General features: G+C 40.5%; 1 protein-coding gene across 1 annotated transcript; it reads left to right on the plus strand.

Moving 5' to 3' along the window:
• The first annotated feature begins 16297 nt into the window (after positions 1-16297).
• LOC139407632 (LIM/homeobox protein Lhx4-like) lies at positions 16298-26823 on the plus strand. Its single transcript, XM_071151464.1, has 6 exons — positions 16298-16469; positions 20094-20265; positions 23190-23392; positions 24757-24911; positions 25078-25249; positions 25906-26823. Exons 1-6 carry the CDS (start codon positions 16391-16393, stop codon positions 26292-26294), a joined length of 1170 nt encoding a protein of 389 aa, XP_071007565.1. The 5' UTR covers positions 16298-16390; the 3' UTR covers positions 26295-26823.
• Positions 26824-27372: the final 549 nt, after the last annotated feature.

The following is a 27372-nucleotide window of genomic DNA, read 5'->3' on the forward strand; positions in this document are numbered from 1 at the left end:
TTGACAGTTCTCTTTAGGGCAAGGGACACTGTTACAGTGTATATTCTAACTGCTGTTCTGGGGTTCTACATCTATAGATGAATGGAAACATTTACATTTATCATCAATATCCAAAGTACCTGAGATGTCAGATAATGCTTTCTCTGTCCCTCTACATTTTACCACTTGTTGTTTTGCATCAGTTCAGATGAATAACATTCGGATGTTTTGTTTTTCGTAAGGTGGCGGGGTAAGGAGTGGTGGTTGTGGGGGTGGCTGTAGGTTAAAGGAAAAAGCCTGTTGCCATCTGGTCTGTTGCTCTAGCTAAATCCTAACAATTTCATTGGGATTATAGCAAGTGAGTAATCCAGCTTTCCTTTGGACTGTAGGAGATTACCGTGAGGATTAGCTCCCACCCGATAATAAACTTTATTAAAACGCAATCGGCTTTCAGGGTCTCTTCCTTCACACTTGGAAGTGAGCTCTGTTGGGGGTGTTTTTTCAACCGTGTGGTGGGGGGTGGGGGGTGGGGGGGTGTAGGCCGGATGGGTACCTTGGGGGATAGGACAGTTTTGATGTGGTCCAGGTTACAAGCTCATTTGAAGGACACTAACTCTTGAGCTTTGTGTTTTCCGGGAACATTGAACTCAATCGATCCCATGTCGCTGCCCCCTCTACACCAAGCCCTCCCTGTCTCCTGGCTTTCACATTGGCTGAGCAGAGCAGGGCATGGTGGCAGCAGTAACAGTAGCCAGCAGTGTGGTGGTGGAGTTCTCAATTCTCCACAAAAACACAACATGATTAATGGCCCTACATTAAAGGAGTGAAGCACCAAGCCTGAGCAGCTGTGATCTCGGACTAAATCAAACCTTTCAGAATTGTGAATTAAGCCAAATGACAGTTTATGATCTGTAGAATGGACTGAGAAAAGCATAGTTTGTCATGGTGAAATTACTGCAAGGCTTAGACATTTTACTGATTGCCTCCAATGTATCATCTATAAAACACATTTCGGAGAGGTGTATCTCTCTGATCGATGGCTCTTTCTTTGGCTCGTCAAACTGTAATAACAATGATGACATACAGTACTTATTTACTTGCTTCATCACTTGCTTTGATCCAACTTACCTAATTATCCTTCTCAATTGACTAGTTTATTTGTTTACATGCATTGCTATTGGATTGTGAGCAGTAAAGGTGCTTTTTGACCCCTTCCCTGCTGCTCATGGCAACTCTCCGGTGCTCTGAGCCCTGAAGCCCAGGGTATTATGTGGGTTGAGACTAATGCAAGTTAATGAGGAAGTTGGCTGCAGTGCAATATACGTCTTTGGCTTTGCCAATATGGGAGGTGAAAAGTGCGCACTGAGGACAAGGGTTTCTAATCCAATCGTAGACTCTCAGCCATTCACTTGATATCCCTGCTCATGAATTGAGATCACACAGGGACACTCTTCTACTACTTTAACATATTTTAGAAACTGAGAAATCCTTGCTCCTTGCACTGATCCTAAAATGTGGAGAGACTCAGGCAGGGAGGTCTGGGTCTGTAGTTGCCTGGCTACCCAAACTTGGTCCGGCCAAATGCTACGCCACTCCCACGGACGTTAGATTTCTTCTCTGCAATTTAGCCTCTGCCGAGTCCCCAACTACCGGATGTTCCAGTTTCAGGGGAAATGGAAAAATAATGACTTCTGCTGAACTCCATCTTAACGCCTCCTCCACATTTACTGGATTGGTTGAACAGTGCAGATGAGAACCTCCCCCTGAATTGTTTTTAATTCTCATGAAGACCAGTATATAGGGGATCTAGTTTCAAGAGTTTATTTTACGCCCTCTGCGATAGGTAACCACAATAAGTCTGAATCTGAGTGCCTCCCCGACAATTTCTAGAACTCAAACACATTCTAACCGTTCTGATTGGCCCCAGAGACAGATGGGTTGGGCCAGAGCCAGTACACACTTGGTGGGTAAAGCGGCTTTACATTTTTGGGGGGCATTGGCTTTGATACTCTGATTGGTTAGAGATTATCCAATCGCCGATGACTTTGCTTTGTACAACACCCCTCATTATGACGTCACCACAAACAACTTCAATGATGGCAGTTTCAGACTGAAGTATGTAGTGAACGATAGAGCAGTGGAAGAATTCCGTTTGAGTCGTCAGGCAATGACTATAGCGCTATACCAGAATGTAACATGTAATGTTATGGAAGCTCAAAACTCAAGGGCAGAAAAATCACCTTGCTGCTCTGTATGGTGTTGTCTTCCATAAATTAGACAATGCACAGTTTTATTGTCAGCCTCTCCTTTATTCACAGCCTGCATGTTTACTACCAATGTGTTGATGTGTTAAAATGAAGGACAGGTCTGATACATTTTCTGTCATCTCTATCTGACCTTAACAATACTATGAAGCTTTCCCCCTATAGAGCTCCAGCAGGTGGAAACAGTGAATAATTTAAAATGGAGAGAAAAAAAGGAGGTTCGTACAGTTGAAGTCAGAAGTTTACATATACTTGAGTCATTAAAACTCATTTTTCAATTTGTGTATGACAAGTCATTTTTCCAACAATTGTTTACAGACAGATTATTTCACTGTATCAAAATTCCAGTGGGTCAGAAGTTTACATACACTAAGTTGACTGTGCCTTTAAACAGCGTGGAAATTTCCAGAAAATGATGTCATGGCTTTAGAAGCTTCTGATATGCTAATTTACATCATTTGAGTCAATTGGAGGTGTACCTGTGGATGTATTTCAAGACCTACCTTCAAACTCAGTGTCTCTTTGCATGACATCATGGGAAAATCAGCCAAGACCTCCACAAGTCTGGTTCATCCTTGGGAGCAATTTCCAAACGCCTGAAGGTACCACGTTCATCTGTACAAACAATAGTACACAAGTATAGACACCATGGGACCACGCAGCCGTCATACCGCTCAGGAAGGAGACGCGTTCTGTCTCCTAGAGATGAACATACTTTGGTGCGAAAAGTGCAAATCAATCCCAGAACAACAGCAAAGGACCTTGTGAAGATGCTGGAGGAAACAGGCACAAAAGTATCTATATCCACAGTAAAACGAGTCCTATATCAACATAACCTGAAATGCCGCTCAGCAAGAAAGAAGCCACTGCTCAAAAAACGCAAAAAAAAGCCAGACTAAGGTTTACAACTGCACATGGGGACAAAGATCGTAATTTTTGGAGAAATGTCCTCTGGTCTGATGAAACAAAAATAGAACATTTTGGCCATAATGACCATATTTATGTTTGGAGGGAAAAGGGGGAGGCTTGCAAGACAAAGAACACCATCCCAACCGTTAAGCACGGGTGTGGCAGCATCATGTGGGGGTGCTTCACAAAATAGATGGCATCATGAGGTAGGAAAATGATGTGGATATATTGAAGCAACATCTCAAGACATCAGTCAGGAAGTTAAAGCCTGGTCAAAAATGGGGTCTTCCAAATGGACAATGACCCCAAGCATACTTCCAACGTTGTGGCAAAATGGCTTAAGTACAACAATGTCAAGGTATTGGAGTGGCCATCACAAAGCCCTCAATCCGAAAGAACATTTGTGGGCAGAACTAAAAAAGTGTGTGCGAGCAAGGAGGCCTGCAAACCCGAGTCAGTTACACCAGCTCTGTCAGGAGGAATGGGCCAAAATTCACCCAACTTATTGTGGGAAGCTTGTGGAAGGCTACCTGAAACGTTTGACCCAAGTTTTTTTTAATTTTTTTATTTTTTATTTCACCTTTATTTAACCAGGTAGGCTAGTTGAGAACAAGTTCTCATTTGCAACTGCGACCTGACCAAGATAAAGCAAAGCAGTGTGACACAGACAACAACACATGATTACACATGGAGTAAACAATAAACAAGCCAATAACACAAACAAGTCAATGACACAGTAGAGAAAAGAAAGTCTATATAAAGTGTGTGGAAAAGGCATGAGGAGGTAGGCAATAAATAGGCCATAGGAGCGAATAATTACAATTTAGCAGATTAACACGAGTGATAAATGAGCAGATGATGATGTGCAAGTAGAGATACTTGTCTGCAAAAGAGCAGAAAAGTAAATAAAATAAAAAACAGTATAGGGATGAGGTAGGTAGATTGGGTGGGTGGGCTATTTACAGATGGACTATGTACAGCTGCAGTGATCGGTTAGCTGCTCAGATAGTTGATGTTTAAAGTTGGTGAGGGAAATAAAAGTCTCCAACTTCAGCGATTTTTGAAATTTGTTCCAGTCACTGGCAGCAGAGAACTGGAAAGAAAGGCGGCCAAATGAGGTGTTGGCTTTGGGGATGATCAGTGAGATATACCTGCTGGAATGTGTGCTTCGGGTGGGTGTTGTTATCCTGACCAGTGAACTGAGATAAGGCGGAGCTTTACCTAGCATAGACTTATAGATGACCTGTAGCCAGTGGGTCTGGCGACGAATATGTAGCGACGGCCAGCCGACTAGAGCATACAGGTCGCAGGGGTGGGTGGTATAAGATGATTTGGTAACAAAACGGATGGCACTGTGATAGACTACATCCAGTTTGCCGAGTAGAGTGTTGGAAGCTATTTTGTAGATGACTTCGCCGAAGTCGAGGATCGGTAGGATAGTCAGTTTTACTAGGCTAAGTTTGGCGGCGTGAGTGAAGGAGGCTTTGTTGCGAAATAGAAAGCTGATTCTAAGTTTAACAATTTAAAGGCAATGCTACCAAATACTAATTGAGTGTCTGTAAACGTCTGACCCACTGGGAATGTGATGAAAAAAATCAAATCTGAAATAAATTATTCTCTCTACTATTATCCTGACATTTCACATTCTTAAAATAAAGTGGTGATCCTAACTGACCTTAGACAGGGAATTTTTACTAGGATTAAATGTCAGGAATTGTGAAAAACTGAGTTTAAATGTATTTGGCTAAGGTGTATGAACACTTCTATCTTCAATTGTATATGATACCCTTATCACATCTCATTCACCCATTTACTCCGTTTTTACATTTGCCCCTAAAATAGCAGGGTCAGAATCATCTCATTTTACTGCTGTGACTCCACCCCCTCCTCTTGGACCCATCTCTGACTCATCTTCACCATCCCATCCCCACCATGGCCACCAGATCATCCCAGGAGCAGGCATAGCAGAAGATACATACTTCCATGAGAGTACAGAAGATATCACAGATATAGCTATAGCAGTCAAAATAGTGTACCCATTCGTACTTGGGAGGAAGGACTATACACACACAGCAGAATCCATTTTACAATAATTCCACTTGTTCCTCACGTGAATATTATTGAGTGTAATTATTCAGTATTGCATGATAAAGAGTTGTTTGAAGATGTGTAGATAGATACTTTATACCTGCATGCATATATCTCAGTCCACAGCCCTCTGACTGGAGTTCTACTGTTTGCACTCAGACTCTCCTGTGGCTGTTATTTATGGGGCTGCTGGTCGGTGTGTGTGTTTTTCTTAACCCAGGGGAGCAGGTTGATTGACAGAATAGAAGCAGGGAATAAGGGCTTTTTTCTTTTGCTGTACAGCTCTACTTGTGTTTAGCCAGAGAAGACAATGTCAGGAGCAGTTGCTTTATATTTCTCAGTCCATCTCCAGTGTACCTTAGTGGGCTGCTGTTTGATAAAGGAGTGGGTTGGGTTGGGGGGAGTGGAGTGGAGGAACAATTGATCAATACATTTCAGAATCTAATCAGGCCCTGGTACTGTTCTCTACGTTTTGGAGTTTAAATAGGGACCATGCCAACTTGAAAGAACAGAAAGTTTCGTAACCCTCCGTGTCTGCCTAACATCGGGTACATGGATGATAAACTTGGACAAATTCCCGGATGTGTCAATCACATTGGTTTAATAATGCACTCAAACACCCATGCCATGTCACTCATCAGGGAATATTTTCTGTTTCCCAACTATTCCCGCGTTTATTACAAGATGTACTGTAGATCATCAGTGTCAAGGCTACTTGTTCTCATTTGTCAACAAGGAAATTCTGATTATCCTATAGCATTTAAACAAAATATAAGCCTTTTTAATGTTTTCAAATTAAACGTAGGCCTGTTATTAAATGGGGAGGTGGATAGCCATTATTGCAAAATAAACATTTGTGAGGTTTATTTTTTAAGTATACAGTTTGGTAATTTTAAAGACCTAAGTGCAATGGCGTCGACAGTATTTGTAACTAGGTTACATATTCTGAAAAATAGCACAAAAAATATATATAATGGCACCATTCACATTACATTTTTAAAACGCGTCATCAGACATTACAACACAGATGATCAGTTATTGTATGAGGACTTCTTGTTACGTATGGAACCATACATAGCCTACCTCTTGTTGTGGTCTAATGATAACGACTAAACTATTTGATTACATTAGCCAACAGATAACGAAATCAAATGGAAAATATAACTTACTAAGCAACAGAATAGTAGTCAATCAGATCGCTGTGGAAATCAACTCGTTTGTTCAAACAATCTCTTCTACTAATTACCTAAATGGACAGGACCTGTCAGGAGACAACTATTCCCTAATAGAATTTGCTCACAAGTGCAATTAAATGTTCTCCCTGCCCTCGCCTGAGGTCCCCTATCTTTCTCTGTCTTTTTCTGGCAAAGAAATTGGGAGCGCGTTCTGACATGATGCCTCGGCCACCGTGGTTCTCTATTTATGTTTCTATTTTTAGTGAAACGGGAAAAAAAATATTTTAGCAAAATGCTACTGCTTTCTCCTCGTACTTTCAGAAGAACCTAGCTGGAGTAAACAAGAAGACCACCCTGCCCCGCTTCCGCAAGGTTGAGCGCTGATCAGAAGGAGTGGTGCTGAAATGAACATGACGCCTGAAATCCACCTGAGTAGGTATGTTTGAATGAAGTTGTTCGTGTTTTGTCAAAACGATGGGCAGTAATGGTGCTCCCTGTAGTTATTATGCCTCTTAAAGGGAAAATCCACTCCAAAACGATATTTGTTTCATTCGGCCACAGTTGAAACTGGCCCAAAATGTTTTGCATGTCACAGCAGTCACGGTTTCAAAATATTAGATATTAGAAGCAAAGTGTCACCCGCCACATAATTTCCCCTTTAAATGTAGGAAGTTCATTCATTAAATGTGATGTTCAAACCTGTACATATAGTCAGTGTTGTATGTGTCTCGGTCCACATATTGAGTGTATCGGTCTTGTCTCGGTGTCGGATACATTTGTACTCGGTCTTGACTAGGTCTCAGACAGTGAGGACTCGTAATTTCTTCCCGAGACCAGCCGAGACCAGCGGAGTAAAATTCGAATAATTATCAGCTTCCATTCAGTCAGCGCAAAAAAACGATTCACCAGGCCAAATATATACACTCCTTTCTTAAAAATATTAACAGCCTTTTATATCTATTATAGACATGTTTGCGCAGTGGCGAATTTATAGGCCTTCAATGTCACCGATTTGTGATTCTGAAAGGACAGCAACCATAATACCAGCGCGCTCATGTAGGAGAGTGCACTTTTTGTAAAACACAAAGGGCCAGTGGTGTAGTAAAGGGTATACGCAGGTATAAATCGTATACCCACTTTTTTTTCAGTAGCCATACTCACTTCTTAATCCCTACGTATCAAAGTAGTGTAGTGGTGGTATAGGATTTAACAATTATGTAGTACAGTAGAGAAATCATGAAAAGTAGCCTACACAATCGCAAAGCAAATTAACCTAGTTTCAACGGAATATCACCTGCAGGCAGCAAAAGTGTGGAGCTCTCAACTTGGGGCGGCAGAGTAGCCTAGTGGTTAGAGCGTTGGACTAGTAACCGAAAGGTTGCAAGTTCATATCCCCGAGCTGACAAGGTACAAATCTGTCGTTCTGCCCCTGAACAGGCAGTTAACCCACCCGCTCCTAGGCCGTCATTGAAAATAAGAATTTGTTCTTAACTGACTTGCCTGGTAAAATAAAAAAACTGGTTTTGGCATGGCGCAGATTAATGACTTCGGTTTCCATTAGGGTAGGAAAGATGTTTCGATGTATGATATCTACCAGTAAATGTTATATAAGGTAACAATGGTGTTGAAAAGGTTTAGTCCAAAGTGTTGGGTAATAGGCTATTTGTGATATGCAATTGTCATCATTTGCTGTTTCCACCATGGAAACATGGATGGGCCTGGGTGGACAGAGGCCCACCCACTGGAGAGCCAGGCCCTGACAGCCCACCCAATCAGATTGATGTGTTTTAAGCATTGTTGTGGACTTAGACCATCAAATCTTTGTATTTTTTCTATATAAACAAAAAGTGTGGGCCTCCCGAGTGGCGCAGCAGTCTAAGGCACTGCATCGCTACAGATCCGGGCTCGATCCCAGGCTGTGTTGCAGCTGACCGCAACAGGGAGACTCATGAGGTGGCGCACAAATCCTCCCCGGGTTAGGGGAGGGTTTGGCCGGCCGGGATGTCCTTGTCCCATCGCACTCTAGAAACTCCTGTGGTGGGCCGGGCAGATGCACGCTGACACGATCGGCAGTTGTACAGTGTTTCCTCCGACACATTGGTGCAGCTGGCTTCCGGTTTAAGTGAGCAGTGTGTCAAGAAACAGTGCAGTTTGGCAGGGTTGTGTTTGGGGGAGGACGCATGGCTCTCGACCTTCACCTCTCCGGGGTCCGTATGGAAGTTGCAGCGATGGCACAAGACTGTAATTACCAAATGGTCACTGGGGAGAAAAAGGGGTAAAACGTTTTTGTTTTTTAATAATAATAATGTGGCTTTGAGAGTGAAAATCTAAAATATCCAGTGGTACAGATACCCCAAATTATTACTTAAGTAGTACTTTCAAGTATATTTACTAAAGTACTGAAAAAATCTATTGGTAAATATAGGATTTTACACACAGGTGACTTTCCTTCACTGGGTGGGCCATTTGGGAACTTTTTTGCAAAAATAGAGTATACCCATTTCTCCAGGCACTACGACACCACTGCATAGGGCTGATGGAAAGACAGCAGTCACACATAGCATGATGTTAAAGGATATGCAGTCCATAAACTCAGACATAATATGCAAGTAGGTTCCAATCATAAGAATACAAAAACAAAACCATTAAACATTTCCCAATCGAATTTTGCAATTGCAAAAAAAATTGCAATTGCAAAAAAACTTTCACGTTTAGCACACAAAGTAACCAGTGACCTAAAGTTTAAAGTTGAACTGACAGCATTTTGAACTACTTTGCAGATATGAAGGAAACAGGCAATCAGAATATCTGTCAAATGCAGTTCAATGCATGATTAATTTAATTCACCAATACATTTCCTGATAGTCCAAAAAATATTGCTATCAGGTTGTAAATCACAGCTGGCCTGGTACATTCTTTGCTGCCTCCATTCGGAGGCACTGTTTCAGTTTCAATAACTCAATATCCTGGACAAAAACAGACAAATGTAACTAATGCTGGGAATATCAATACAATCAAACTAGCGAGGGGCAATGATCACAAGTCAGCCATAACGTGGCTAATAGGCTAGCATATCTATTTATGTAGCAAGCTAAAAACACGGAGCCTAACCTTCGCTAAATAGCTAGCTAGTTAGCTGCTAGGAGGATGTCATGTCATTTGGTTAGCTAGCAAGAACCTGAACAACTGTTATCCAGTTAGCATATCTCTGCGTTCGAAAATTCACTCTGGCTATCTTTGATTTCAGAGCACTCTCGACCGAGTGTGCCAGAGCGCAGAACAACTGATGAATGTACAAATGCATAACACCCGCTGAATATGACTGGTGTTCGTAAACGTAGGGGGAAAAAACAATACTTAGTCAAGAATGCTCTAGATAACATGTAAACAGCCTAACAAGCTCTGCTAAGGTGAGTAAAATGCTCAGAATGAGATGTCCTGTCATTTGTGTCTGGAAGTAGCTAGATAGCAATCTAGCCAACTTTAGCGAGTTAGCTTGGGTGCTTGGTTGGGACAAGCATGCATTGGCAGGCAAGCTGCAGAAGGGCGAGGAGGCTACAATTCCTAATCGTTTATCAGTGTAATTTTGAATGCTAACTAGCTGAAAAAGTTTGAGAGGATTTATCTAATGTTCCTTTCTTAGATTTGAGCTTATCTTGCTCTGGCTAGCATTAGTTGTTATCTTGTTGTTGTTGATGTGCATAACTGAGGAAGAGAGAGCCTACCCTTTTACCTTTTCATGGTTGTTTAATCAATAGGACTGTAAAGTTCCCGAATGTAAGAGGACTCCCGTGGTGTCCTCCAAATATTCTTAGAATCTATGAAAACGTGAAAATGACCATATTTAAATGGTCGCTTGTCAAATATATATTTGTTATAAGTGTCATATTCTATCATGTTGCTAAAATGCTGTCAGTTCCACTTTAAATGCAACAATGTTTCACACACATAAGTTATTTTCAAAGAGATGGCTAACAACAGCAAGCGCTCTGCAATAAATAACACAGTTCCAATCACCAGATGATGATAATTTGAAACTTAACTACTTGTTGAAAGTTATTATTGAAAAGGGAGAAGCTAAAAAAATAGCAAATACAGCCTCTTTAATAACACCTCCTGCATGCAGCTGCTGCAAACTCGCCGACAACAAAAGCTAGCTAGCTAGACCTTGGGAAACTACTGCTCGCTATTGTGCAATGATCTGTTGGCCTTCAAGAAGGCCGGAGTTTCAGTTAGTTTTTGTAAAAACGGTCCCACCCACTAATTTAAAATGTGATTAGTCGATTCCACTGTCACTCCAAAAGTGTGCCCTAATAAGTTTGAATGGCAGATGTCTTTATCTAGCTTCTGATGGCCTAGCCAATGGCTGACTAGCCAGCTAGATTTATCTCCCCAGAGACCAGCATATATATATTTTTTCGCTTCAGTTTTAACCCTTTTCTTTCCAACAAAAACGGAAGAGATTAAATCAGAACTTATTTTAAAATAATAATATAATAATCATTATCATTATATTATTATAATCAATATTTTTAAAATCCTTAGCCCTTCTCTGAAGGTGTAGAAGGCCCATTTGTCCCCACTGTGTTTGGGTTAGTAATAATTTGTAGAGTGGCTCTATTTTCCCTCAGTGTGCATTTTTTCACTATTCTGAAAGTCTAAAGAATCCATATGTTGTTCTGAAATATGAACACAGAAATACTGGACATTTTGAACTCTTATTATGGTGGTGATTTGGCAAAATTACAATCAAATCAAATTCAATTTTATTAGTCACATTAGTCCGAACAGGTGTAGAGTTTACAGTGAAATGTTTACTTACAAGCCCTCAACCAACAATGCAGTTTAAAAAATATGAATAAGAATAAGAAATAAAAGGAACAAGTAATTAAAGAGCAGCAGTAAAATAACAATAGCGAGACTATATACGGGTACAGAGTCACCGGTTAGTCGAAGTAATTGAGGTAATATGTACATGTAGGTTGAGTTATTAAAGTGTCTATGCATAGATAATAACAGAGTAGCAGCAGCGTAAAAGAGGGGGGGAATAGTCTGGGTAGGACATTTTTAAAAATGAACTGAGGGTAGAAGCTGTTTAGAAGCCTTTTGGACCTAGACTTGGCACTCCAGTACCTCTTAGCAGAGAGAACAGTCTATGACTAGGGTGGCTGGAGTCTTTGACAATTTTTAGGACCTTCCTCTGACACCTCCTGGTATAGAGGTCCTGGATGACAGGAAGCTTGGCCCCAGTGATGTACTGGGCCGTACGCACTACCCTCTGTAGCCCCTTGCGGTCAGTGGCCGAGCAATTGCCATACCAGGCAGTGAGTGATGCATGTTCTCGATGGTGCAGCTGTAGAACCTTTTAAGGATCTGAGGAACCATGCCAAATATTTTCATTCTCCTGAGGGGGAATAGGTTTTGTCGTGCCCTCTTCACGACTGTCTTGGTGTGCTTGGACCATGTTAGTTTGTTGGTGATGTGGACACCAAGGAACTTGAAGCTCTCAACCTCCTGCACTACAGCCCCGTCAATGAGAATGGGGGCGTGCTCGGTCCTCCTTTTCCTATCACAATCATCTCCTTTGTCTTGATCACGTTGAGGGAGAGGTTGTTGGTCTTGAATAGGACTTGCATTTTTCTGGTCTCGGGATTGACTTGGTCCATTCATTGCGATTTCCGTGTCTGTGTCAAGTAGGCTACGTAGGCTTATCAAACGTAACTCGATAAGTAGAAGATAGCGATTTTGAGATTTCTCCTAGACACAGTGCTTTGTTCCAGGTTCAATACGAGTGACGTGTATCACTATAATAGCCTAAATTCCAGAATTACAAATGTATTAAAAGTATAAATTCATTACAATTTCCAACAGATAAAATATTATTACTCCTTGAATTTGGATTATTACTCATTATTTACCCGGATATTATTGCTATTTTATGAAGAATATACAATATAGAGCCTAAATGGACCATTGAATTTTATATTTTAATTTTGAATCATGTTTTTCCCAATCACAATTGACTGTTTTCGTGTGCATATTGGCTGCGTATAGTGATGGTTATAGTGATGGTAAAGCCTACACTGTACAGTTCTGCTCTCTCAACCGTGTGTGCGTGAGCGTGTTTAGTTACTACTGGCTTGCAGGAAAACCTATGCGTATTTAAATTATGTGTATAACCCCTGGATGACAAACAGGGGGAGCAGTAATGAAGACATCAAGCAGCCATCTTGGTACTCCTCCTCCCAAAATATGTTTCAATCAATATAATTAAATTTATAAATGTCATCATCTACGTTTTGACACGTTTATTATATTACAGACACCTTAATGCATGCTTTTAAATTATAATATGTGAGCTAAACATATATTTTTTTCAAATAAATAATATAGTAAAACATTTCCCTTAAACAATTTTTTAGAGAGTACTAATGTTACTGTCCCCACTACAACAACAAAAATACTTAAATATAGGTTATTTTTTCCTTGAAACATTTAATTGAAATACTGTATAATTCCATTCGTTCCTATGGAGGACTGCTCCTACTCGGTAGTCCCAATATGGCCGACCGGTGGCTTCAACGCCTCTCAATGGTCAATACATAGTAACAGCAATCCAGGGTTTATATACATCTACGGTGTATTTAGGTTAGGTTCAGCCTGTTCTTGTTTTATGCGTCAGGTAATTAATTCGCATGAAATGATTGGATGGAAACCTGGTTAATGACCCACAACTATCAACTGTATTTCAAGTAAGATAATAGGCTATATCCTCAAGTTATTTGTTCTTCTTGTACATCACCAAACCACTTCCCTTAGTGTGTCTTGGTTTTAATAATAAGCATCGATGACGCTTAATTTCGTGAAAGGTAATCATGATGGCTAGCTAGCCTTTTGGGTGCAAACGTTTTAACATCTTCAAGAAGGCATTGGGGAAGGCCTGGTTAGCCTATGAACAATAGCGGTCCAGTGGTGAGAATTAATGGTTGTATTCTGAGACCTCTTAGTCCTTGTGCTTTACCAATAAGGTGAATTTGTGAATCGCAGATGTCAATGAACTCGTACACTGAAATATTATATCTAATTAGAGGTGACTGGGTCAACAGCGGTGGCAGAAAAATCGCCATTTACTTGAGTTATAGGTTCCTGTTCACTCATTTTATTTGTAGGATACGTTCTAGCCACTCGTTTACGCAAATTCCAGTTTATACTATTTCAATAGTTATACTTCACTTGAGATATTTTGATCTGCTTTATTATATATTTGTATGCCTGTTTTTACTTTCGTTACTAGGCAATGTATATTAATAAAATAAATAACATCCTAATTGTGTCCCTCAGTTTCTATCGAATGTGCATGTATCCTCTGTAGGCCTACATATATCAATTAATCTAATTGTATGACCTAATGTTGACAGTCTAAGTAAAAACATTTTCTCCACACTGTATTTAAAATTCAAATGCATGTTTTCGAACCACTCGACAATCAGAGTAATTGAATAATCTTGGGGGGAAAAGTGTAATGAAAATGAAAGTGTTCGACGGCATGATTCCCTTGCCACACCGGCCTGGGTGAGAGGAGGGGTGAAGGGGGTGGGTATAACTGGGACACCTGGCATAAAGACGGGTTTAGCGCTTGTGGGGCTGGTGTGTGGTGTAGCCTATTCCCAGAATATCCCTGCTGCTCCCATTTAATCAATTTGATGAGTGTTTTCATTTGACTAAACTACATTTCAAACGTTAAACACACAACGGCGTATGTGGTTTGTAGGCCATACAGCATTACAATGTGAAACAATGGAATCATCCGCTAAATGTTAAATATCCTATAACTTTATCTGAAATATATCACCATTATGCAAATGTAACAGAATATATTCTCTTTTTTAGACACTGGTTCACCTATAACCTAGTAGGCCTATATTGTCAGTCTGCAAATGATAGGCCAACTGGATTGAGTCATGTGGGTAGTAGGCTAGTATTTTTTTTTTACAGCTGCAAAAACGAGTTTGTAGTTCTACAAAAACAGAGAAACAGAGAAAATATCCGAGACAGGTATGTAGAAACACGTGACTGTTCGTGTACCTTTAGGGGCAGGATAGTGTTAAGTTAACCAACAATTGCTGTATAAGCCTCCTTGGCGGTCGACAAATTACCCTTTGGAATTGACTCCCTTTATATCCAGAAATTGTAAGTGTGTTTAAATCCAATAAAGATGGATGTTTTAGTTGATTTTTAGATAAACCCCAAAGGTGGTTAATGGTTAAAGAATGTTTTTGAAAGGGGTATCTTAGTCCATTTGAAGTGAATATCCACCAAGTAACGAGATAACGATGGCAGTAATTTAGTTGTAATTAGATATAACGTTTTGTCAGTTTCATTCCGATTCACTCGAAATGACACAGGCTATGGTGGACTCAAGGTGAACAGAAAAAAACATATATTCCTTATGCCCCAAATGTCTGTTATAATCTTATGTAATTGTTGTATCGGGACAAAATATTCTACAGTTATTGTGTTCATTATCAAAATGATGTTGATTTTATAGGCTATTATTATTATTCATATTATTGTTGTTATTATTATTGTAATTGCCTAATTCTATTATAATTAATAGGCTAAATATATTATTTTAATGTTAGAAATGTTCAATGTTCATGATCATTATTGTAAACACTTGTTGTTAGTAATGGTGGTACGGGTTAGGGTAATAGCAGACATAAGCCTGCCTACATGCTAGGTATTTGGTATTCAGATATTCCGAGATTCAGATGGTCGGCTGCTTGTACAATTTCGTTCAACCTGAGTGAAATAGGACTGCATGCTATTGTTTATCTGAACGCGTGGGACGCAGACCGAGCAAACTGTGCATTTCATTTTATGCTTGAAGAAAATTGGAAGCGAAGATTGAGTTCATCTAGCTTGAACTACGAACTCTCCGGAGGGAATATTTTATCCGAGAGCAGTCTCTCAAACGCGGAATTGAAATTAACACTGTCAGAAGGATTGTGCTTGGACTTCGAATACCTGTCAAGGCTCTCTGACAACAGGTCTTCATTACAGTCAGGTTACATCCTATTCATAGAGATCAGACACAAATATTGTGATTTTGTCCAATCAACAAAATGTAATTCAAATGCTGTTTTAGCCTACACACCAACGATGCTTTTTTTGTATGCTATCGGCAACCAGATTCAATAACTCGTATAACCCTAAGAAATAGGACTTACTTTGCCTGAAGGTTTAGAGCAGAAACAAGCATTTACCCACATGCAATTTATAGATAGCCTAATTGTGAAATCGTTGACAATACGAGGAAACGGATTCATTTCATTTCTCTTTCATATCAGAGCAGGTAGGCTATGGATTCGACTGTACAGACTAGTTAGCCTATAGGCTAACGGTTGCTCAATGTCACATTTCACGTCTCTGAAGAGTGATTTGGCATACCTGACTAGAGCAAAGTCTATCAAAGCATATTGTCATTTTCAATTGACCAACGTTTTACCCTTTCAGTTATACTGACAGAGAGACAATGCTACGAGCAAAGCAAGCCTGTATTTATTGATACTATCCTAAAGAAGGTCCCGCCTTTCTGGTGGCATTCTGTCTCGTCACTACTTCTTCCTTCTTCTCACCTGTTCTCACAAGCAGAATTCTTCCGCCCATTTGAGGCTTGTCCGAGGATCCTATTGGTCCCGGGCGGTGCCCATGCTATGGTGACGTCATGGTTGCCCCTGCAGTGTGAATGAATCAAGCAGCCTGTATGATCACACCAAAAGAGCACAGCGAAATCCGGCACGCACAGGACAATATCCTGAATAAGAAAACAAACCGGACTTTAACGGGACATCTAGATCTACAGAAGGGTCCATACCCAGTTTCTATTTGATATATTCTACCATTTTCACTAAATAGACGGGAGCTTCAGCCCACCGTGTATATGTGTGTGTTCATTCCCGGTTTTGGATCACAATGATGCAAAGTGCGGCTGTTCTACCAACAGAGAGTCCTGTGAAGGGTCTACCGGAGATACTCGGAGTGCCAATGCAACGTAAGGCTTTTCCATTTCCTTTTCTATTGATTATATCATAAGGACATTGGCAGGTGAGCTCTGAAATGCTGCAGAGCACTGCTGTAGAACAGATGCAGCGGTTAATTACACATGGTTGAGGGACAGACAGGCTAATGAAGACAGTGATATGTATTCATACTATTGTGGCTCTGGCTCTGGTCCTCATATGGAATTTTGTGGAATGCTGTATCACAAGTATGTATTGTTTAAGCTGCTCACAGTGTTGTTTATAAACTCCAGCCCTTTGCACGAGTTGTACGTGCGGGTTTTACTCTATTTTAGAAGCCCCATGTGCATGGGCCTAGGTTTTGACGAGCATAATACTTTACTCATCAAGACATAGACACACTTTAAGATATTTTTAAAATGTCTTATTAGCACAGGAATATTTCTATTTTCTACCTCCAGCGCTTTTTGTATTCTATTCCCTCGAGCTGTATGAGAGGGTTGCCTCTGGTTTACAATCAGAGACATGCTAGACAGCTGTTTATTTGCAAATGAGTCTGGCCACGTATGAGAGATCAGACGTTGTCATCACCTACTCTCTTTACCCAGCTGGTTTGACTGACAGCTATTACTGAGTCATATCTGAATGATTCAGGCTATATATGTTAATGTATGCTTTAATGTTTCTGTTATAGCTGTGTTTTTGCACTATTGTAGGCTACATAATTGTACAATTTTGTCTGTCTTATTATTGTTTGACACACATGATATTATAGCCTACTAAAACAGGTGGTTTTGTCGTCATTTCTATTAAAACATGAAAAACATTAAATATTTCACTATATTGTGTGTGCAATAACTAGCCTACCTCAGCATCAAAGCAAAGAATTGCGTATCTTCGCATCTGCTCTTTATCGTCGTCATGTTAATCTTCAGGCCTATATAATCTGATCATGCTATCAAGATAGAACTGGGATAGGATAAATTCCTGACCTAATTATTCATGTGGGAGCCACTGAAATGTACAGATGGACCTATTATGGTTTTACCTCTAATGTTGCTCTTAAACCACTATGAAATACTCCTTTATATCGCAGATCCAAACGAGCCATTGCTTCTTTCAGCGCTGGAGAGTATAAACAAAACATATATATATATACATATCATGATTATTTTTGTTCAAAATCTAGACTAATATCTTACGATTTAGTACATAATTGTATTCAGTTTTTTTTATAGCGTGCACAACAGTTAACCCATTTAACTATTTTAAAAGAGAGACTGTCAAAAACTGTCTCTTGTATTAGTTAATACGACCTTCATTTAGGCTACCATACATTATTGATAAAGGTAGTGAAACATAATGCATAATGCACAAAGTGAACCATAACGCAGAATTGTGAAATATAATTTGTTTAACCTGTACAAATAGCCTGTATATTGGCGGCGTATGCTCTTTAATTTTGTAAATCGAGGGAGATTAAAAGATTGGGTAAAGATCTTGCCACTCAACCCCCCTTGGTGCATACATGCTGGATTTAATACCGGATTACTCTACGAATAAAAATATTTTAGTATTATGTATCTAAACATTATTATCATGATGAATATGGCTGTTCGCATGCTCTTACGAATAAGGGTAATTATTCTTAAACGGTTTTTGGCACAAAGCCCCAAGAAGAAGAAGATTACTTCCTGAATAGAGTTTACAGTCTGCTTGCTTTGAATTGTAGGTCATGCAATCCACAAAACATATAAACTATAGGCCTATGAGCTCCATAGGCCATGAGCTCGTTTCCTAATACTATAGGCTTCGTATAAAGGTGTTACAGTACAGTCATTCCGATGCTGTAGCTAATAAGCACATGACTTGGTTGATATGAAACACTTTTTAAGTCCTGTTAAAAAAAATAATAATTAGTATCCCTATCAGACTGGTGAGAGATGAACATCTATCGAAATACAGCCGCCTAAAAGAGGAAAGGAAGCGCATAGGATAACATTTTCTTAGATTTGAGGACCCCTCTTGAGGCACACCAGAGATCTTAAGTGGTATAATCGTGTGATTTATAAGTCAAGCAGAGAGAGAGAGAGGAGAAGTGTAGAGGCTATTAGACATCGAGCGTGAATAGGCCTACTGCCAAGATTGGCTGCATGCTGGAGGCCCTTGAGCTATCCTTTCAGCACCACCACTGCCGCCAAAATCTAATGAACAAAAGCACCACAAATCAGAGGAATTATTTCATATTTTGTGGATGTAAAATACACCTATCTTTAATTCAGTTTTGTATTAACACGTATTGAAAATACATGTACTCCATGGGTTATCGTATTTAATTGTGAAGTTGATTGGGAAATACCTGTTATGCAAATGACTGTAGGCATAATGCCACATCACAATAGTAAAAATACAAGATATTGAGCTTTGCAGCATCTTTTCATTTACTTGGGCCTACACCTTTATAAGTGTAATGTAAAACGTATCCCCTCTATTCGTTGTGTATGCGGCTTATGTATGAATGTTGCTGATTGAGCAGCCTTCCAGAAACAATAAATATGAAAATTGTACTCCTCCAAAATGTCTCCCAACGTACAGAATGAAGAAGCACATGTAGTATTACTTCTCGTGACCTCTAAAGCGCACGTTTAATCAGCTTGGTATGGGTGTGATTAGATTAATGATTAGACCGTGTGATTTCATGTGTAATTTATTTAAAACAACAACTAGTTTGGGATAGGCTAATTGCAGACCTTAGATACAGTGAAAATATTAAACTCCTCGAGCACAGAAAAAAAATCACCTGGATAATGATTTTGCGCACAGTCTCTTGCATCAATTTGAATGAGTTAGAGGGGTCCGTTCTAATTTCGATCTCCTTATGTTCTTGCCACTATTCTAAGATATTGAAAATACTCTTTTTTTATGAGATGCCTCTTCACCTGGCCATTGTTCACATGGTTAACATAAGCTACCAATGCAGGGAAATTACTTCCCGAGGTTTCATATTCATATCAAATGAAAATAATAAGGCTGTATAATAATAATATGTATTGTTATATCACATTGTAATATTTATCTCTATATATATTTATAAATCTAATAATACATCTGATTATTAGTTTTTTTTGCATAGCCTAATCTTATCACAGCAATAGTGACGCTGTTCTGGTGATGTTGATGGTGATAATTAATGGTGTATTGTGGTGATAATGGTGTATGGTTTTTAATACTATTAGTGCTCCTACTTATAACCTAGTTTTCTTCATTCATGCCATTATTACTCGGTTTAAGATAAGAAAAATCGAATCAGTGGGGTCCAATCAAGTCCACTTCAAGGCTAAATATTGTGTCACTGGCACAGGCACTTGATTTAAAAAAGCAGAGTAAAGAAATGGGATCAATCTCAATCTCAAATCGAATGAATGTCATGGTGACACAATTTACTCTGTCAGACTATGTTTTTGTCGAGGTCGAATATAATGATGAGGAATTGCATTACTGTTTTATTTTGTATTTTTTTAAACATAATTTTACCCGGCTCTGATCTTGTAAACCGGCCTCGGCAATGTTCTGCTCGCCTGTCTCCTTGCAGTATTCCAGGACCAGGATATTGTCTTAACGCATGCTGTGTATTCTATCTCTCTCTCTCCCTCCAGAAATCCCCCAGTGTGCGGGCTGTAGTCAACACATCCTCGACAAGTTCATCCTGAAGGTGCTGGACCGCCACTGGCACTCCAAGTGCCTCAAGTGCGCCGATTGTCAAGCGTTGCTGGCAGATAAGTGTTTCTCGCGGGCGGGAAATGTGTACTGCAAAGAGGACTTTTTCAAGTGAGTATAACTTCATTTATAAACGTATTGAATGGGAATTTCGAACATTTGATTATAGCAAGCTTAATGGAATTATATGTAAAAGTAATGTACTTTTAAGCAAAGCTAGCATTATATTTAATTGCCTACATTCAAGTGAGCTAAAAAATGGCAACATGATTGCACTGGCTTTAACTTGTGAAATCACTCAAATCATCATACAATTATCAAAATTAGCCTATCCTATAGCCAAATTGAATTGATCGCACAAAACAAACCATCTTACGTGATTTGGCATTACAAACCAAATAGTCTTGTAGGCCTACGCAAATCCATGACTCTTGCATTTAACATGCGACTCACATAGATCTACACATAACACACCATAGGCCCATAATTAACAGACTATGAGACTAGAACAGAATGCCATGATATAACAGTAATATTCACAATGGGCATCCATAGCTAATAGAGGTCTCCAACCTTTTCTTTGTCGAGATCACTTTATGATTCAAAATGCAAGCCGAGTGCAATTCTCTGCTGGGCACGGGAGATCAAATGCTCCTACAATATATTGTGTGATATCAATTACATTATCAATAGCATATAGGGCCTAGCCTAACTATAGTGCATGGGCGGGGAACACAGGGCAAAGTTCTACTTCCAATTCAATTAAATTCCTAAAAATGACTGGAAATAACTATTGCTTCGTGCATTTGCCTATTTTCATATATAATAAGAGAGGTCTGTTTTTCTCAATGTAGTCCTACCCCTTATTATAAATAACGTAGTCCCTTATATTTCAAAACTCGAGTCTCAAGCTAGGCTACCTGATAACACTGGCAATGGGTCAGTTGTTGTAGCCAATTACTTATGAGGTACATCAGAGCATAAATTGAAATAACTAGTTTTTTTATTTCACTGGACTGATGGTGACGTCTCATCGGAGGGTGGGAGAGAGTGCGAGTCGAAGTGGAGAAGCGTTTTTCATGATTTCTAAAAGTGTTGAATAAAAACAGCGCTCGATTAGATCAATGCAATCAATGACTGATATAGAGGGGGACTGGAGGCCCTTCATGTCGAAAACACTGATATCAAATAACTTGGCAAATGCTTCAACATCCTCTTCTATACACGGTCTCTTGAATTTTTTTTTAGCTTTGTTTGGCCATTTTACTTGAGTCTTAGCTAGCTAGCTAACGGTGAGCAGCCTGCGGTGAGTAGCCTACACAGCGATAGCTACTGTTTACTTCACATGGTATCCGTGCGAAATGACACGTGCCAGAACCACCCATTATTTTGAATTATTATTTGTTTTATTCGTTTTTCATTATTTTTTATTCAGGTAAATAATCAAATAATTCAAATTAATTACATAGGTCTAAATAAAATGTATTTTACGCATAGCACTAGATTTTATGTAAGATGTCCTTGAGTGTCTGCATCTGTCAAATACAATGTATTATTATTATTGTCTATATATCCCTTTCGTTTCCCCACCCCGTACTGCGTACTATGATCCCTTTCGTTTCCCCACCCCGTACTGCGTACTATGAATTTCATCTGATGGCGTATGTATGTTTAGACCTGGATTGAAATTAGGTGCCGGTACTCATTTTAGGTGAAGGTACCATTTATATGTAGGTGCAGGAACTCCTCAATTCTTTTGAGCTAATATTCTATAGGAGGTGCAGGAACTCGAGCAGAAGAAAAATTGAGGTGCCAGTCCTCAGTTCCAGTGAGCTCCTGCCCAAGTCAAGTACTGTGATTAGGTAAAAATACAAATAATGTCCTGTTTGAAACATTGACAATCGGATTGGGTGGGCTTGGCATGCGCCCAGCCAGGCACACCTGTGCCTATGCCCCTGGTCAGTGAGGACTTTCCTCTTTGCATAGTTAACTTTCATAATGTTAGAGAAAAGGCTTGTGTCAAGACTTAGTGATATGATCAACACAATGATGTTAATCAAGCTGAACATCCTACAACATCCTCCTGCCTTTCTGGCCATGTTGAATACTTATGTTGGATAAGACAGAACACATAACACTCAAACTTTCAACTCCAAAGACACTCTATACAAATTCAATTTATTACTGCTCTACCAGCCCTAGCTGGACACACAAAACAGCAACTTTGAATTTCTTCTCTTCCCTCTTTCTCCCCCTTTTGCTTCCATCTTTTTACGATTGAATTTCTGAGGCATTAAAGAAGAAAATTAAGTTTGACTTTTATCCAAAACAGGATCTGTACAGGCTTTTACTAAATCATGTTTGAGAGGTTTTAATGTCAGAAGCTTCAATGAGACCTAAAAAGCGTGCAAGTCAGAGAGTGGAGGCTAACTTTATTAGGTGGCCCTGGGGACAATAGGGGGGATTTTTTTAAATGTTAAAATTGCAGTGGTGCTGTGCACTAGAGGGACGGGAGAGAGGAAGAGGAGAGGGAGGATGAGGATGGGAATGGGGCTGAGGCGGGGGCTTGGAACTGGAGTATAGTGCTGGATTCCCAGCAGTGATGAAGAAACTTCACCTTGGTCTGAAGGAAGGGTTTATTTCTCTGTATAGGCTGTGTGATTTACAGCCCCTCCTGAGTCGGTGCTTTATTGGTTCTCTTCAGTGTGTTTACTCAGAGCTCTCTCTATTGGATGTCTCAGCCCCCACTATACCACTACATTGATCCATGCCATTTGTCAACCTGAGGACCAGCCTACCACCAACACAAATGCATTCCACCACTGATGCTTTCCCCCTCTACAATTTATACAGCTATTAATACTATTATTAGTGTAAATAGAGGCGAAAACGATGCATGCTATGTCATAACTATGTTATAGACCTTCTTTGTTATCATCCGCCTCTGTCTGAGCTGACTAGGGCTGGATTTTCCTGTTCTGGATGGGGTTTGAGTATCTGACGGCAGGTGTGTATGTGTGTGTGTTTACTTGCAGGCGGTTTGGAACAAAGTGTGCATCATGCCAACAGGGGATACCGCCGACCCAGGTGGTGCGGAAGGCCCAGGACTTTGTGTACCACCTGCACTGCTTCGCCTGTGTCATGTGCAGCCGGCAGCTGGCCACAGGGGATGAGTTCTACCTCATGGAAGACGGCAGGCTGGTGTGCAAGGAGGACTACGAGACGGCCAAACAGAATGGTAGGTGTCTGACTGGGTCATCCATTGCTTTGGCCACTGTTTTGTGTGAGTAATATTTTGTGTGAATAATTCAGTCTTGTCTCCTTGGTAACCTGTTATATTTAGAACATTCTCACCAAATAGACTTGAGACTAGCAGCCTCAAGCTGGTTCACCCGTGTGGCATGGTGCTCTAAATCTCTGATGGCTTCTGCAGGGGAGCTGTGGAGAAAGGTGCGGGAATTAGGAGACAGTTAGTTCAGCAGAGAGCAAGGTGCAGTTAACCAACCTGGATTCATGGGTAGATGTAACATAATCAACGAAAATCCATGAGACTCAAATTAGTATGATATGTTATCTTTGGTATGGTATGTATTCATTTGTAGATTTTCATCATCCATTTCGAATGATATGTTAGGAATTACAGTTTGAATGGTATGTTAGGAATTACAATTTGTATGGTATGTTACGAAATACAATTTGTATGATATGTTGCGTATTAAAATTTGTATACTATGTTACGCAGTTGCCATACCTTTGATATGTTACGAATTCCAATTTGTTGTGGCTAACATTAGCTAAGTGGCTAATGCTAATGTTAGCTAGGTGGCTAACGTTAGCTAGGTGGCTAACGTTAGCTATGCTAGGTGTAGCTAAAAAGAAGTAAGTAGTTGCAAAGTTGTCTGTGATAAGATTTGAAAACGCATCCTTTGGGTTGCTAGACGTTCGCGTTATACGCCTACCCATTCACCTTGAACGAACAATCACCCTCCTTTCATTTTTGCCTTAATTAAGTAACCTTCTGTCTTATATAACCATACCAAACATAACATATCATACTAATTTGAGTGTCCCCTATTTTCATTTACTATGTTACGTCAAGTCTATGAGACCAGCCTGCATTAACTCCTTTATGTACAATAATACTGAAGAATTGAGAGATCACAAGAGGCAAGGGGATAGTGAAGAGGGGGTCCCAGTGGGTGTCTCTCAGTGTCCTGCCTGGGCATTAAATCTCCAGTTTCTGTGACCTTTTATGGATCTGATTTTGAAAGCTCTGCCTGTGTATTTATGGAGATTTACATGGCCTGCTGATTGTTTATCTTAAGTGATGCAATGCACTTTTACGGTGGGCCACCAATAACTCCCTTCTTCTGGAATTCTCCTGGGAGATTTATGTCCCTTACAGCTATAGTTGGACAGTTTCAGAAGGGTATCAACTTGCCATACATGGCACCTCAGTCCATTCAAGCAAGTTCTTCACCTGTATTTACTAGTCGATATACAAAATAAAAAACCCACAGGTTAATTACAATAAAAAATGTTAGTCACAAATATAGCTAAATATCTAAAGGGTATTTTATAATCCTTGCATGTCTTTCTCAGATGATTCAGAGGCAGGTGCAAAGCGACCACGAACCACCATCACAGCCAAACAGCTGGAGACCCTTAAAATCGCCTACAAGAACTCTCCCAAGCCAGCGCGCCACGTCCGCGAGCAGCTCTCCTCAGAGACGGGGCTGGACATGAGAGTAGTGCAGGTGTGTGCCTCACAACAGGATCTCTATTACCAAGCGGAGCAGTTTTCTAGTTTGGACTAGTTTAAGAAAACATCCTAGTGATAATATGTAGATATGAACACAAATTTGAAGAGTAAAACCTCTCTTCTGTATTTACTGAGAAATGTCTCTCATCCCCCAATGGCAGGTGTGGTTCCAGAATCGTCGTGCAAAAGAGAAGCGTCTGAAGAAGGACGCAGGGCGGCACCGCTGGGGTCAGTTTTACAAAAGTGTCAAACGTAACCGAGGGGGCAACAAAGTGGAGAAGGAGAGTTCAGCAGATGATGCGGGACTGAGTGACAGTGAGCTCAGCTTCAGAGGTCAGTATGGCTAACCCAACCCCAAACCTCTTTCTTCTCTCTCTCTCTCTCTCTTCCTTAACTCCTCTTCTTGTCTTCCTTTTCACATATCTCCATGGGAGCCTACATGAAAAGAGAAGCGTTGGCCATGCAAATGACATTTTACACATCCCCATGTTTTTATGGTTATTTGATGTTTGTGAGCCCGTTTTGGGGACTCATAAAAGTCTCAAGCCACTTTTAAAAGGAGGCTGTTTTTACGAGAAATGAAAACACCGTAGCAGAAACTCTATAAAGTAGGTGAAGCTTTTAGTCAATTAGAGGGAAAGTGCTCTGGGGCATTGTTGTTATTGAAACAGCACTGGAGGGACTGTCGGAGACAAATATTTTGTATTGCATGAACAGACCCCCTTTGTTTGAGCTTAGGATACATCATGACTCTGTCGTCTCTTACTAAGCGCTGGGGGAACACTATTAAGTACTACACACCTATGCCATTTACCTAGATGAAATCCAGATTATGTTGCCTCAATAAAATGGTTTCATAAAGGCACTTAATTCTATTTAAAGATAACAGCTGTATAATGTTGATATAGTTGATGACAACTCCATAGAAGTGTTAAAACACCACTGTGTGGCTAATTGATAGTTGCTAACTCCCTCCTCTCTTCCACCAGACGACCAGATCCTGTCAGACCTGGGCCACACCAACGGTCTGTATGGGAGTGTGGGCGACGTGGCCAACGGAGGCTTGTTGAACGGAGGCTTCTCTCTGGACGCTGCTGGACAACCCTATCATGACATTCGGCCGGGCAGTCCCTACGGCCTCCCCCAGTCGCCGTCGTCCATCGCCTCGCTGTCCGGCCACACCCCGCTGCTCAACAACCTGGGCTTCACCATGGACAGCATCATGATCCAGGGGGGGCAGGGTGGCGTGGGACAGGCTCTCAGGGCCATGGCAGGAGGCCCCACCTCTGACCTCTCCACAGGGAGCAGCACGGGCTACCCAGACTTCCCCACCAGCCCTGCCTCATGGCTGGACGAGATGGACCACTCCCAGTTCTGAGCTCCACCATGAACACAGCAGACTGACTGGGGAACAGAGACAGACGAAGCAGGCTTTTTACATTTCTATTTCCCTGAAACTTGATATAGTTTGTTGTCCAATAATGGATGTGGAAGTGGTAGACATGCTACACGTCAGCTACACTCCCACCACAACAGAGTAAAGGAAGTATGGAGACCCACCACTGACCAGAGCAGAGCAGTGGCGCCACACAGAACAGAACGGAAGGACGAAACACTACTGAATGTTGAACTTACACTGTATTCTACTTTTTTTATGGATGGATTTTTTTTCATTCTTTGGAAAAACTGGATTTGAAATTTCCAGCATGAGTTTGTGCATTGGGATGGTGTTTGTCATTAAACCCTGAGGCAAGCCCAAACAGCAATCAGTAATGTACAGTGGTTAGCTAGCTTAGAGGAAGTATTTAGTGTTGTGCGCATTGCGTCTATGCACTTAGCTAGCTACCGTCCCATAGCTTACATTGCATATGAAGTGTGACTGGCTCATCCGTGGATGTATGGAGAAAATTACTTATTTCTTCTTTTTTTTGGGAGGGGGGGGGACTCCCCCACATGTGTTTTGTGCACTCTGATTGGCTCAAAGTCAAGTTATTGGCCATTGACGAGCATTGCGATTCTACAAATAGAAACGGTAGATTATTCACTACCGGGTCAGCACGCAGCAGGTGCCGCTTTTGTTCTAGCAAGAGAAGGAACGACCTCCCACCCCTATCAACAGGGAGATTCTCTGTGAGTTTCATGCTTTAGGGCCACAATCTAAATGGAATCCCTAAAAAAGAAGCTTCCTGCATGCTTCTGAATGAGGAGGATCACTGTTGAAAAGCATTTTACATTGGCAATGCACTTTACACTTCTCTTTGTACATGGACAGCAACAAACAGAAAAGCGATGAATGCACAATACAACCCAGCAGTGTTTCCATATTAGATACTTTTTTTCAAACAGTGTCACAATTCCCATGCTAAGTTTTTTTTAATGTAATTCTGAAACTAACAGTACTGGGTTTTTAGGAATTACTCGATGTTGGTCCAGCTGTCTGTACAATGCGGGAGCCA

The sequence above is a fragment of the Oncorhynchus clarkii genome, chromosome 4 (genome assembly GCF_045791955.1).
Source record: "Oncorhynchus clarkii lewisi isolate Uvic-CL-2024 chromosome 4, UVic_Ocla_1.0, whole genome shotgun sequence".
Classification (NCBI taxonomy): Eukaryota; Metazoa; Chordata; class Actinopteri; order Salmoniformes; family Salmonidae; genus Oncorhynchus; species Oncorhynchus clarkii.

Bases quoted from the DNA above. Each gene is read 5' to 3' on its own strand.
- LOC139407632 (XM_071151464.1), top strand. From the start codon at position 16,391: ATGATGCAAAGTGCGGCTGTTCTACCAACAGAGAGTCCTGTGAAGGGT. The intron at 24,912-25,077 runs GTGTGTGCCTCA...CCCCAATGGCAG, and splicing joins TGGACATGAGAGTAGTGCAG to GTGTGGTTCCAGAATCGTCG. The intron at 25,250-25,905 runs GTCAGTATGGCT...CTCTTCCACCAG, and splicing joins CAGTGAGCTCAGCTTCAGAG to ACGACCAGATCCTGTCAGAC.